General features: G+C 40.9%; 1 protein-coding gene across 1 annotated transcript in view; it reads right to left on the bottom strand.

Moving 5' to 3' along the window:
- Nucleotides 1-3,958: 3,958 nt before the first annotated feature.
- XK (X-linked Kx blood group) overlaps nt 3,959-14,183 on the bottom strand; it is a 35,594-nt gene continuing 25,369 nt past the window's right edge. Inside the window, exon 3 of the mRNA XM_044285551.1 lies at nt 3,959-4,782. Within this exon, the coding sequence (XP_044141486.1) occupies nt 3,959-4,782 (824 nt within the window). The remainder of the gene's footprint in view (nt 4,783-14,183) is intronic.

Genomic DNA, 14,183 nt, shown 5'->3' with positions numbered 1-14,183 from the left:
CTTCCAAACTACTCAAAAGTCCTCTCTGAGCAGCTAGCAGACTTCCATCTTATCCTCACAGGTGCACTCTCCCAACCCACACCCTCCAGCCTCACTTCCTGCTTTAATGGGTGGTTGTCTGTGAGATCTTAACCCCTTGTGCGCTGGCTTCCAGGGTTTAGGAGTGGAGGCTTCATCCCACCCAAATAACACTTTGGAGCCTCCAAAATTCCAGGCCCCAAACTCCTTTACTAAGATAGAGAAGACTGCGAGCCAGTCCTCTCTGAATTAGCGCCTGCCTGGAACTTTTCACCCACTTTTGGGTGACCCCCTGAACCTTCTACCTCTATTTAAATGGACCATAGTCCAAACAGTGGTGCCGTATAGCACCCGTCCAGGACCCACCCCCGGTGTCCTGTACAGTTGTCAACTGTTAATAGTGAGTTTTATATATTTTTCTATGCCTGATAATCCAGATAATTGGGCAGCTATCCAGATCCATTAATGCTGGATAAAAATAATTTTGCCATTTAAAAAAAGGAATACATTTGTGGTGAGGCCTAACACATGTACTATAAATTTCTCGAATTTCAAGCTGATAGCTGGTGTAGATTTCAGTTTGTGGCACATGGATCTCCCAAAAATGTGCTACATTTCTTCTGAGATATATTTCTCCTACTGAAGCAGATTTCACCTTAAATATTTCATATACTGAACATATTTCAAAGACAGCCCTGATGTGCTGAGTCAAGTGTTAAATCCCGATTGCATTTATCAGCAGGTCTATGGTACTTTTTGATTCTCCCTGTCATCTCCCGCTGTGATCCAGGTCCAGTGTACATTACCATGGCAGCGCAGATGCCTCATGGGACAAGAACTAATAAAAGCATGGCGGCACAACATTTCACATGCAAACAATAGAACTGAGAAATGGAGATTATTCTAAATTAAAGTGGTATTATACCTACTATAAATGAGTCAATAGAAGCTCTTTGCGCACATTTTTGATCAAATGTGTGTCAGGCCCATCTACCAGGCGTCAAGGTGGCTTCTGCAGATGGGTCCCTAACACTAACAGAACTGCCACTCATGTGAAATGTTGTGCAGACATGTTTTTATTAGTTCACTGTATACCTGCTTTATGGATATGCACCTGTGACCATGAATGTGCTAGTCCAAATTTTCATGGGACAAGAAGTCAGTTCCTCATACTACAGTACCCATAATCCCCCGCAGCACAGTTCTGTGTGTTTGTGTGCACTCTGCTTGTTCACTGGTCATCAGCAGAGTCTATTGACGCTTCTCAGAATCTCCTCAAGCAGAAGAGAAGCAAACCACTCATGCTCAAGTGGAGCAATACAAGAGCCTACGTGTCATAACCTAGTGAAACAGACGGAAAGCATTCAGCTGGCTAACCTACAAGACAAATTTTTTTGAGAGAACAGTACAAAACTTTTCATAGCACTATACTGCGGACTTTATTATATAGCAATATTTTACAACATAGCTTCAAGTTCATGTGACTGGATTAGCCCTTTAAAGAAGCACTCTTTGCTTATATAGTGCAGGAAATGTCATTATTAAAGAATAAGACAGAGGCTCTTGTGTATGCCTTGTGTATACCTGTTTTATTCAATGTGTAATTTATGGGTTGTCAGCCATATTGATTCCTTCTCCTTTCAGATATGGCTTTTCTAATGAATCCTACATCAGGCCTGGCTTTGCAGTGACAGATGGGGTGGAGTATCACCACACTGCACTGCTGTGTGTCCTCTGAGGGCAGTCATGAAAGTTTAGCGACACAGCTGCTGTCCCCTCACACTGTAGGGTCTCCATGTTCTCCTATTCTATGCAGCTTGAGCCTGTCTCTCCTCTCTGCCTCTCTCTCTCCTGTCAACTCTTACATACAGGAGGTAGGGAGACCAGTGTGAAGCTACATCCCATAGAAATACACCGGAGAGTCGGCACATACAGATAGTACAGGTCAGAGTCAGGAGGTTTATATAACGTCAGCTAATCACTTTATACACTTACCAACTATATATGTGCACTCCTGGTCCTTTAGACAGGGGAGACCTTATATGTTCAATAGAACACAGGTATATACAGAGGAAGATGGAGAGTGGGGAGGGGAGAGGCCTGAGAGCTGCCAGGAGGAATATGATTGGTGATGACATCATTCTGTAGTTGACTGGCTGAATCAATCTGCTGCTGGCACTCTTTGCCTACACAAACAATCTAATTACCAGATGAACTAGCATTTTGCACGTTCACTGAGTAATCAGCGGCATCTTTGCACCACCAGATGATTGGTAACGAGTGTTCCTATGAATGCTCTTTAGCAATTATCTGATGAATTCTTGGCTCGTGTTAAGGGCCCTTTAGTAATATATGTAAAATAAATAAATAAAAAACCTGGAGTGCGTCTTTAAGACCAATGTATGAAATGTGGGTCTTAATATTTTATTTCCCCCATCCTGCACTATTTTGGTGCATTCCCAGTGTGTGAACACATTCAGTATTTGCCACAGATGTGTACCACACATGAATGACACACTTTAAAACACTGCCATACAGTCACAGTGCAGATACATGGCAAATGTGCCTCAAGGCATGGAAATACTGCATCAACAACAATTCTGATGCATTCTAGGAAAGCATCTTACTGCATCATCATGAACTTTACTCTTAGGCCCCTTTCACACGGGCAAGTTTTCCGTGCGGGTGCGATGCGTGAGGTGAACGTATTGCACCCGCACTGAATCCTGACCCATTCATTTCTATGGGGCTGTGCACATGAGCGGTGATTTTCACGCATCACTTGTGCGTTGAGTGAAAATCGCAGCATGTTCTATATTCTGCGTTTTTCACGTAATGCAGGCCCCATAGAAATGAATGGGGTTGCGTGAAAATCGCGTAGCATCCGCAAGCAAGTGCGGATGCGGTGCGATTTTCACGCATGGTTGCTAGGTGACAGTCTATTAACTGTATTATTTTCCCTTATACATGGTTATAAGGGAAAATAATACAATCTTCAGAACATCAATCCCAAGCCCGAACTTCTGTGAAGAAGTTCAGGTTTGGGTACCAAACATGCGCAATTTTTCTCACGCGAGTGCAAAACGCATTACAATGTCGCGTATTACAAAATCGCGCATTTTCCCGCAACGCCTCTTATCCGGGCCAAAAATAAGACGCCCGTGTGAAAGAGGCCTAAGAGTGTGGGCCGACTGTGGGGCAGGTCACATGGGGTTGATCCATGCCCCCCAGAAGGAGCCAATAACCACACAATAGGGTAAAATCATGTGCCATGGGCTCATACCCTAGTCATATAACATCATATAACATCCCATTAACAAGACTATGCACCATAGTGTAACGCATTGAAATATATTGTGTCGTTCATATTATTAAGAAATTAATGATACATGTAACTATAAATAATAATAATTTATTCCTGAAAATAAAAATGACAAATATAAAAATCCTGGTTACATTTGTGCAATACACATAAAAAAAACCTTTTAATTGATGTTTGTAAATAATATCTATATACACCTCACATGCTGATGTCAGATACAGAGATAAGTGACGTCTTTTTTTCAAAAAGCGGAAAGTTCTCTTTTTCATGTGGAACTTCTTTGAATCAAATGAAGTTCTATAATCATAGAACAAGGCTGATCAATAAAAATGATTTGTGAACACTTCCTTACTCTGGAATCATTATTTTATTTATATAGTATATAGTACTATATTAATAGAGTACTATATTTTATAATACAGTTTTTCAGTAGTTTTGCATCTTTTCGTCATCTTATTATCCATCACCCCAAAGCCACATGATGCCTTTAATATGCGCTTAATTGTATGAAGTTGTATAAGTACTTTACATGCTTGGTAGCTGGCCGATCACATACAACAGTCCTATATGTGGTAGCAAGGTGACATTATTAGAGGTTCATTTCAATCAGTTCCACTTTTATGCACTGGCAGATACATCCTGGTGTGCATTGTCATTCTGGCAATCCACAGCCTTCATGTGCTCACTGATGTCAGAACTGTTTGATAATTTGGCCCCGAATTTATCCCCTTTGTTTGGGGCTTTTGATGGTATGCAGAGGTAGCACAAGAATTTGAAGCAAGACAGGAGTCCTTGAGAAATGCTGGAAGAGAAAAGTTTCTTGCAAGGATGGCAAAACTGGTAGAATACAAGCATGAACAGCACTGCCATACAATAAGCAATCAGCAGCTGCAGTACGAGCAGTGGGGCGCATACATACATGTAGACATCGGATCTGTATACATACCACAGCAACAAGAGGGCAGCATTTTCAATAAATCTTACCATATAGTATACCGCCATGCGGTACCAGTTTTGAGATTTGTTGATTAAATCCGGATCATTTAGCTTGAGTTGAACGGCAGACCAACAAAATATGTTGATGCCAGCATAAAGAAAGGTGAGGAAGCAGATTACTATGGTAGTACCAAACCCTGACAATGCTTTTTCTATGTTTTCAGGAAAAGGAGATTTACTCTGCCAAAAAAGAATCCATGGATAAAAGAAAAACACAAGGAAGTTTGATAGGATCAGAGGCAGGGTCCATATCTGAAGCACCGAGCTGAAAAGAACCAGTATAATGATTCTGCTGGAAATCTCAAAGCTCCTCCACAGGAATATGCAAAGATAGGCGGTCGGTCTAATGCTTATATCATAGTCGTCATACTTGATCTTAATGGCCAAGATGTTACACCGTAATGCCCCATACACAATGGACAGCAAGGAAATGCACATGAAGATGCCTGCAATTACAAGACTCGTTATTAACGTTAAGTTGAAGCAAAACTGTTCAGTTTTGCATTTTTAATGGGCATGCCACAAATCTAGGGTCCCTCCCACCTGTGCACCCATTTCACTGAACGCTGCAACCAGGCTGCGAGATGTGATCAAGTTTAGGGAAACAGCCAAACTCACTGTTATACACCATTCCCCTGACTCCTATTCATGTCTATGGGAGTTACAGAAACAGCGCCAGGCAAGCTGGGGTGTTGACGGATGGGATTGGAAGAGCCCCATTCTAGACATAGGTATGGCTCCTAGCAGTGGGATATGCCATAACTGTCTAAGATGAGAATACTTCTTTAAAGAATCAGACTGTGAAGAAAATGGGCATAAAACAATAAAATAATGACCCATTCTGTCAACTTAGGGTCCATTCACACATCTGTGTGTGTTTTGCGGATCCACGGATTCGCGGATCCGCAAAACACAGACATCGGCGATGTGCGTTCCGCATTTTGCGGACCACACATCGCCGGCACTTAATAGAAAATGCCTATTCTTGCCTGTAATTGGGATCGAAATTGCGGATCCAGGTCGCACATCATGCGGCCCCATAGAAATGAATTAGTCCGCAATTCCGTTCCGCAAAGTGCGGAACGAAATTGCAGACGTGTGAATGGACCCTTAAGGTTCTCTCCCATTCCCCCATTATCGGTCTACTATGTACCGCAATGCTACTTGTTAGAAAGTTTATGCAATGGTATATAGTAATCACCCAGTATGTGACCGTGGTGGCCAGTTGCAGCAGGGGAATTCATAGTAATGAATCAGAATATAAAAAAAAGTTTGCTATTTTACTATTTTATGTCATAAGACCCTTGTTGTATACGGATAGAGATGTCTAGTTGGTAAAACCACTTTAATTTTTAAAACGTGTATGTGACTTACATGTGGTCTCAGAAGGTATTCAAAGCCATCGCTAAAGTGGCTTTCCTTTTATACACAATTATGGCATATTATTTCATAGATGTTTGATTGGAAGGGTGTCCATCTCATGGGACTCCCACCAATCCATAAATCAGGGATTCTGTGTAATCTGTTTATAGGAGAGAGGAGGCCCCACATGCATTGTTATCCTTTATTGTAGTCAATGTGAGATATGGGCTGTATTAGTATCCTCAATAGACTATAATGGAAATTCAATGATGTGTGGCATCCTTTCCTCCAAATGCCTGATTTGATGTGTGGCCCTCAGGTAGAGTCAAGTGTCACATCTGAATCCCTTGATAAATATAGCTGTATTGTGGATCTGTGTTTCATGGGTCTGATAATAAATGAATTATATTTTTCGTACAGAATCCATGATAAAGATATCATCAAGCCATGTATAATACTGTAACATACCATATTGCACCAGGGAAGAATACAGTGTCTAATGGAGGAGCCACACAAGCGGTACACAGTGCACATATGGATCAATTTTACAGAACTGCAGGTACTTCATGTGTCAGGTCTGAGCTTTCAGCTTTACAGTGTATGTGGATTATTATAAAGCTTTAGTTTTCTTTGGAGTATTCAAAAACACGATCACGGTTAACAAAAATTATGAAAATTGGGTAAATCTATAGAAAAATTTCACATGAGCAAATTTACCCCCTAAAACGTATTTATTAATGCAAAAAAAAAAACATATATATTTATATCGCCACAAAAAAGAATGAAGAATAAACAAAAATTATATATGTAAAATGGAGATCAACACATGGGACATATATGTAAACTCAATAGTATTTGAATATCACCACAAATGTGGTTACTCACGATGTGACGGCCTTCTTATGGTGAAGAAGTTGCATTCATCAGGCACTGGATGAGGGTCACTTGGATATTTTCTACATGGACTTGAATGCTTTTTACAGAGGCTGATGGTCCAGAGTCTTCTAGTTGCTAGAGAGTGGGTCATCAATATGCAAACAAACCGCTTTTAGGCATTTGGGAATCTTTTCCTAAGTGAAAGGGGCAGCCACACTTATCGGTGGCTGTACCCTTACAGTGGATATAAAAAGTCTACACACCCCTGTGAAAATGTCAGGTTTCTGTGATGTGAAAAAATGAGACAAAGATAAATCATTTCAGAACTTTTTCCACCTTTAATGTGACCTATAAACTGTACAACTCAATTGAAAAACAAACTGAAATCTTTTAGGTAGAGGGAAGAAAACATATAAAAATAAAATAGTATGGTTGCATACCCTTAAACTAATACTTTGTTGAAGCACCTTTTGATTTTATTACAGCACTCAGTCTTTTTGGGTATGAGTCTATCAGTATGGCACATTTTGACTTGGCAAGATTTTCCCACTCTTCTTTTCAAAAACACTCCAAATCTGTCAGATTGCGAGGGCATCTCCTGTGCACAGCCCTCTTCAGATCACCCCACAGATTTTGAATCAGATTCAGGTCTGGACTCTGGCTGGGCCATTCCAAAACTTTAATCTTCTTCTGGTGAAGCCATTCCTTTGTTGATTTGGATGTATGCTTTGGGTCGTTGTCATGCTGAAAGATGAAGTTCCTCTTCATGTTCAGCTTTCTATCAGAAGCCTGAAGGTTTTGTGCCAATATTGACTGGTATTTGGAACTGTTCATAATTCCCTCTAGCTTAACTAAGGCCCCAGTTCCAGCTGAAGAAAAACAGCCCCAAAGCATGATGCTGCCACCACCATGCTTCACTGTGGGTATGGTGTTCTTTTGGTGATGTGCAGTGTGTTTTTGGGCCAAACATATCTTTTGGAATTATGGCCAAAAAGTTCAACCTTGGTTTTATCAGACCATAACACCTTTTCCCACATGCTTTTGGGAGACTTCAGATGTGTTTTTGCAAAATGTAGCCTGGCTTGATGTTTTTCTTCATAAGAAAAGGCTTTCGTCTTGCCACTCTACCCCATAGCCCAGACATATGAAGAATAGGGAGATTGTTGTCACATCTACCACACAGCCAGTACTTGCCAGATATTCCTGCAGCTCCTTTACTGTTGCTGTAGGCCTCTTGGTAGCCTCCCAGACCAGTTTTCTTCTCGTCTTTTCATAAATTTTGGAGGGACGTCCAGTTCTTGGTAATGTCACTGTTGTGCCATATTTTCTCCACTTGATGATGACTGTCTTCACTGTGTTCCATGGTGTATCTAATGCCTTGGAAATTCTTATGCGCCCTTCTCCTAACTGATACCCTTTAACAATAAGATCCCTCTGATGCTTTGGAAGCTCTCTGTGGAACATGGCTTTTGCTGTGGGATGTGACTAAGAAAATTTCAGGAAAGACCAACTAGAGCAGCTGAACTTTATTTTGGGTTAATCAGAGGCACTTTAACATGATTTTGAATGTGATTGCTTAATTCTGAACACAGCTACATCCCCAGATATAAGAAGGTGTGCACACTTATGCAACCACATTATTTTAGGTTATTTTTTTCTTCCCTCCACCTGTTTTTCAATTGAGTGGTACGGTTTATAGGTCACATTAAAAGTTTAAAAAGTTCTGAAATGATTTATCTTTGTCTCATTTTTTTACAGCACAGAAACCTGACATTTTAAAAGGGGTGTGTAGACTTTTTATATTCACTGTATATACACAGTCCCTACCTTCCAGTAGTTCCCAATTGTGGATGATGCCAGTGTAGCAATAAAATGTCTCATATGGTATATTGCCTCCAATTTTCCAATAGGTTCCAACGCGTTTCCCTTGTTACATAATCCGGTTAATCAGAGGACCAGTAGCAAAAAAGCACAATGGCATGAATGATGGAAGGCTAATGGATACTGACCAGCGGCGCTGCTAGATTACCACCGCAGGTTTAAATAAACTGTCTCTGATACTTTTTAGCGTCTATTTGAATTCAGTGCGCAAGCGCCGCTTCAATACGTCCGCGCACCTCCCCGCCCCTTGTAAACGTCCATTTATTGCAATAGAAAAAGGCTGAGCTATGTCAAATTACGTCACTCGCTCAGTCCTGACTGCCATGCATGCGCCCGCTTCACTATGTTGGCTTGGATATTAATGGCAAACGGCATCAACCCACAGGAGGGCGCAAGTGCCAACCACGATGATATCGCTCTATATAAGAGCTAAGTGACGCATGCACATACAGGTCCTTCTCAAAAAATTAGCATATTGTGATAAAGTTCATTATTTTCTGTAATGTACTGATAAACATTAGACTTTCATATATTTTAGATTCATTACACACCAACTGAAGTAGTTCAAGCCTTTTATTGTTTTAATATTGATGATTTTGGCATACAGCTCATGAAAACCCAAAATTCCTATTTAAAAAAATTAGCATATCATGAAAAGGTTCTCTGAACGAGCCATTAACCTAATCATCTGAATCAACTAATTAACTCTAAACACCTGCAAAAGATTCCTGAGGCTTTTAAAAACTCCCAGCCTGGTTCATTACTCAAAACCGCAATCATGGGTAAGACTGCCGACCTGACTGCTGTCCAGAAGGCCATCATTGACACCCTCAAGCAAGAGGGTAAGACACAGAAAGAAATTTCTGAACGAATAGGCTGTTCCCAGAGTGCTGTATCAAGGCACCTCAGTGGGAAGTCTGTGGGAAGGAAAAAGTGTGGCAGAAAACGCTGCACAACGAGAAGAGGTGACCGGACCCTGAGGAAGATTGTGGAGAAGGACCGATTCCAGACCTTGGGGGACCTGCGGAAGCAGTGGACTGAGTCTGGAGTAGAAACATCCGGAGCCACCGTGTACAGGCGTGTGCAGGAAATGGGCTACAGGTGCCGCATTCCCCAGGTCAAGCCACTTTTGAACCAGAAACAGTGGCAGAAGCGCCTGACCTGGGCTACAGAGAAGCAGCACTGGACTGTTGCATGTCATTCGGAAATCAAGGTGCCAGAGTCTGGAGGAAGACTGGGGAGAGGGAAATGCCAAAATGCCTGAAGTCCAGTGTCAAGTACCCACAGTCAGTGATGGTCTGGGGTGCCATGTCAGCTGCTGGTGTTGGTCCACTGTGTTTTATCAAGGGCAGGGTCAATGCATCTAGCTATAAGGAGATTTTGGAGCACTTCATGCTTCCATCTGCTGAAAAGCTTTATGGAGATGAAGATTTCATTTTTCAGCACGACCTGGCACCTGCTCACAGTGCCAAAACCACTGGTAAATGGTTTACTGACCATGGTATTACTGTGCTCAATTGGCCTGCCAACTCTCCTGACCTGAACCCCATAGAGAATCTGTGGGATATTGGGAAGAGAAAGTTGAGAGACGCAAGACCCAACACTCTGGATGAGCTTAAGGCCGCTATCGAAGCATCCTGGGCCTCCATAACACCTCAGCAGTGCCACAGGCTGATTGCCTCCATGCCACGCCGCATTGAAGCAGTCATTTCTGCAAAAGGATTCCCGACCAAGTATTGAGTGCATAACTGAACATAATTATTTGAAGGTTGACTTTTTTTGTATTAAAAACACTTTTCTTTTATTGGTCGGATGAAATATGCTAATTTTTTTAGATAGGAAATTTGGGTTTTCATGAGCTGTTTGCCAAAATCATCAATATTAAAACAATAAAAGGCTTGAACTACTTCAGTTGGTGTGTAATGAATCTAAAATATATGAAAGTCTAATGTTTATCAGTACATTACAGAAAATAATGAACTTTATCACAATATGCTAATTTTTTGAGAAGGACCTGTACACCTACTCCAAATATTAAGCATCTAGGTTTAAATACATGCTAAAATAAATATGCTCCTTGTCTCCATGTGCACTGGGAGACAAGGTGCATATTTTTTCAAAACATATTTTTATTCAGTTTTCCATATAGTTGTCAATAATACACAGCTTGTAAAGGTATACAGATTTTTGTAATTCAAACAATTGTGTAAATAATCATTATTTCCAACTTTTTCCCCCTCCCCCCTTTCCCAAACGCTGTAACTTACAATTCACAATAATAATAATTCTTGTGTGCTATGGTACTAATCTCTGGGCCTGCATTGATGCTTCCATTTATTCTTGTTTTACCTGACTTAGAGTAAGAACATGTCTGCATTTGTGTCACTGAATATCTGACCTTATGGTCATATCAAGTCCCCAGTTGTATCTCCAGGATAGAAGGAGAGTATAAACGTGAGCCATTTTGCGTGATATCTTTTCGTAGCTTTCTTTCCTTTCCTGTCAGCCGCCCATCTGTCTGCCAGTATAAATTTTTTCGTAAGATTTATGACTTCATCTATTGACGGTAGCGTTGGTGTCAGCCAATGTGTTAAGATACACTTTTTAGTGGCCAATAGGACTACATGAGCTGCTAAAGGAACCTGAGGGCTTGTGGCTTGGAACAGCAACTCTTTCAGGTCTACGGATAGGTTTGTTTTTAATTTATCATTTAGTTCTATTGTTATCCTATGCCATAATTCACCAATCCCTTTACATTCCCAGATGCAATGATACATATTTGCCCCTGGAAGCAGGCATTTAAGGGCAGATTGTCAACCTCTTACCATTGGCAGAAGTATTGGCGCTTTTGATATCAAAGCCATATATTGCCCTGTGAATTAACTTAAAATGAGTCTCCTTCCATATTTCACTAGACACTGCTTTCTGTACATTTTTCCAGCCCCTCAATGCATCCTCAACATCTATTTTTACTTTCGAATCCCCTGACCATTTTTTAAAGAGAGTATCTCCTGTGGTAGTGGAGAGTGTTTTCCTAGTACGCTCCTAGTACGCTCTTCCTAATCGCAGATGAGAAAGCTGAGTATCTAGTGTGCAATAGAGCATTGAGGCTCCACGGTTTCACCAGTTGCGATTCCAAAGAGAAGTTAGAGAACATGGAGGATCCTCTAATCCAATCTATGCCATACCTCATCAGACTAGCTATGTTATAGTGCCGTATGTCAGGGAAACCTAAGCCCCCTTCATCTTTACTAAACATAAGTGTTTTCAGGGCAAATCTCGATCTTTTACCTGCCCAGATAAATCTACGAAAGGCCCTTTGCAAAATATTAATGTCTGAATGTTTCAATAGGACCGGTATTGTTTGTAGTTGATATAGAAGTTGTGGGAAGCTTATCATTTTTATCAGATGACATCTACCCATCAACAAGAGTGGGAGGTGTGACCATCTCTCCAAGTCTGTTTTTATGCGCTTAATTAAATTTGGGTAGTTGAGCATATACAAGGATTCTGGTGTTTTTCCAATGTGAATACCCAAATATTTGATCGAAGTGTTTACAATTTTCACTGGGACATCTTTTCTCATTCCAGAATATCTGATATTAGTGAGGTATAGCATTTCACATTTAGACACATTTACTTTGAAACCTGACACTGAGCCAAATCTGGTAAGGAGATCAAATAGTTTGGATAGGTCGTGATGGGGGTGTGCCAAAAAGACTAATAGGTCATCCGCAAACAATGCATGCTTAAGTGTTTCATTTCCCACTGTAATCCCTCTGATACCTTCGTCATCGTCAAGGGCTCTAGATAACGGCTCTATAGCTAAGTTAAATAACAAGGGGGATAACGGGCATCCCTGGCGTGTCTCTTGTCCCTTGCGTGTTACCTTTGTAGGGTAATTCTAGGTGACAAATAACCTGGCGTATAAACTTGTGCAAAGGGTGAATTATATAATGCTGAAAGGTATTGTCTAAAGGGTCCCACTAGTTTCAATGCATCTAAAACCCTATTTAGCCAGTCCCAGGCCACATTGTCAAACGCTTTTTCCGCATCAATGGCTACTATGGCCGGGGACTGGCCCAACCTAGGCTTCATCTTCAGATCATCTAATACCGTCAAAACTTTTCTGATGTTAGTTACAGCAGCTCTATTTTGTGTAAATCCTGCCTGAGCGGTGGATAGAAGATCTGGCATCAATCTCGCTAGTCTAATGGCCAGTATTTTGGATATTAGTTTTATATTTATATTTATTAAGGAAATTGGTCTATATGAAGCAGGTGAGAGTAGATCTTTCCCTGGTTTCGGAAGCACTTTAATATATGCAGTTTTGGCTGAGTCTGACATCTGTTTTCCTACTGGTGTTATTTTCTCCTTCATTACTTTGTAAAATTCGGCAACAAAGCCGTCTGGACCTGGGCTTTATTAGTTGATAATTGGCTTATGGTCTCCGTAATTTCTTCTTGCGTGATTGGCTTATTTAGGATCTCTAAATCTTCCTGCTTAATCTTTGGCAGTGGTATGTTCTGTAGCCATTTCTCAGTTAGTGTCTCACACCTTGGACTATCGGAGTATAATTCTGTATAGTAGTCTTTTAAAACCCCGCTAATTTTAGAAGGTAGTGTATGTGATTCCCTTGTTGTCTTTAAGGAATAGTTTTGGGTTATTTTTGTATGGACCTTTTGCAAAACGTGCCATTAATTCCCCTGCTTTATTCCCATATTTAAATAATTGGGCTTTAAATTTTGTCTGAAACATTGCTTCCTTTTTGTTTATCCACTCCTCGTATTCTATTTTCGCCTGTGTCCAAGCCTTTTTATGTGTTGTATTAGGGAGAGCTTGGAATAATGTATATGCCTCTTTTAGTTTGTGGCTACATTTATTTAGTCTTTTTCTTTAGTGATGCCGTATATGCTATTATTTTCCCTCGCATTACTGCTTTGACTGCTTCCCAAAGCATTTGTGTATTTTCAGTTGCGGCATTAAAGCACATATACTCATCCCACCAGGTAAACAAAGCAGATTCAAACTCCTCATTGCCTATCAAGGTTGAGGGAAATCTCCAAATATAATCTGTTCCTCTGGGAATCGTGTCGGACAATGTGAGGAGTACTGGGGAATGATCGGATATTACCAATTCCTCTATGGAGATTGACTTTGCCCTGGTTAGTAATGTGGAAGACAATAGTATGTAATCTAATCTGGACCAGGATTTACGAGGATGAGAATAATGGGTGTACTCTCTTCCCTCTGGGTTCTTTGCCCTCCATATATTGCATAATGAATGTGTTGAACATAATCGCTTCAGTGCAGTGCTTTTATTTTTCTGTATGGTCGTTCTACCTTGCGCCCTTCGCCTATCTTCAAGAAGATTACATACCTCGTTCATATCCCCAGCAATTATCTGGTTAGCATACCCGTCTGATTGCAATCTATTCCCTAGATCTATATAGAATGCTACATTAGCCTCATTTGGTCCATATATATTGTATATACTAAGGGCGTCCGAAGGAGAATCCAGACATATCTGAAGCAGCCTCCCCTCCCCATCTTTGTAACCCTCCCGGATTGTATAAGGGAGGTTTTTACGGATTAGCGTTACTACCCCTGATTTTAAATGAACAGATGGAAAGCTAAATACCTCTCCCACCAATAGTGTACGCAATCTAGTGCACTCTGCTGCGCTCAGGTGTGTTTCCTGTAATAAGGCTACATCAACTTTCAGCCG

This window comes from Bufo gargarizans, chromosome 3 (assembly GCF_014858855.1).
Source record: "Bufo gargarizans isolate SCDJY-AF-19 chromosome 3, ASM1485885v1, whole genome shotgun sequence".
NCBI lineage: Eukaryota > Metazoa > Chordata > Amphibia > Anura > Bufonidae > Bufo > Bufo gargarizans.
Note: the sequence above shows the minus strand (reverse complement) of the source record. Positions and strands in the feature narration are given on the sequence as shown.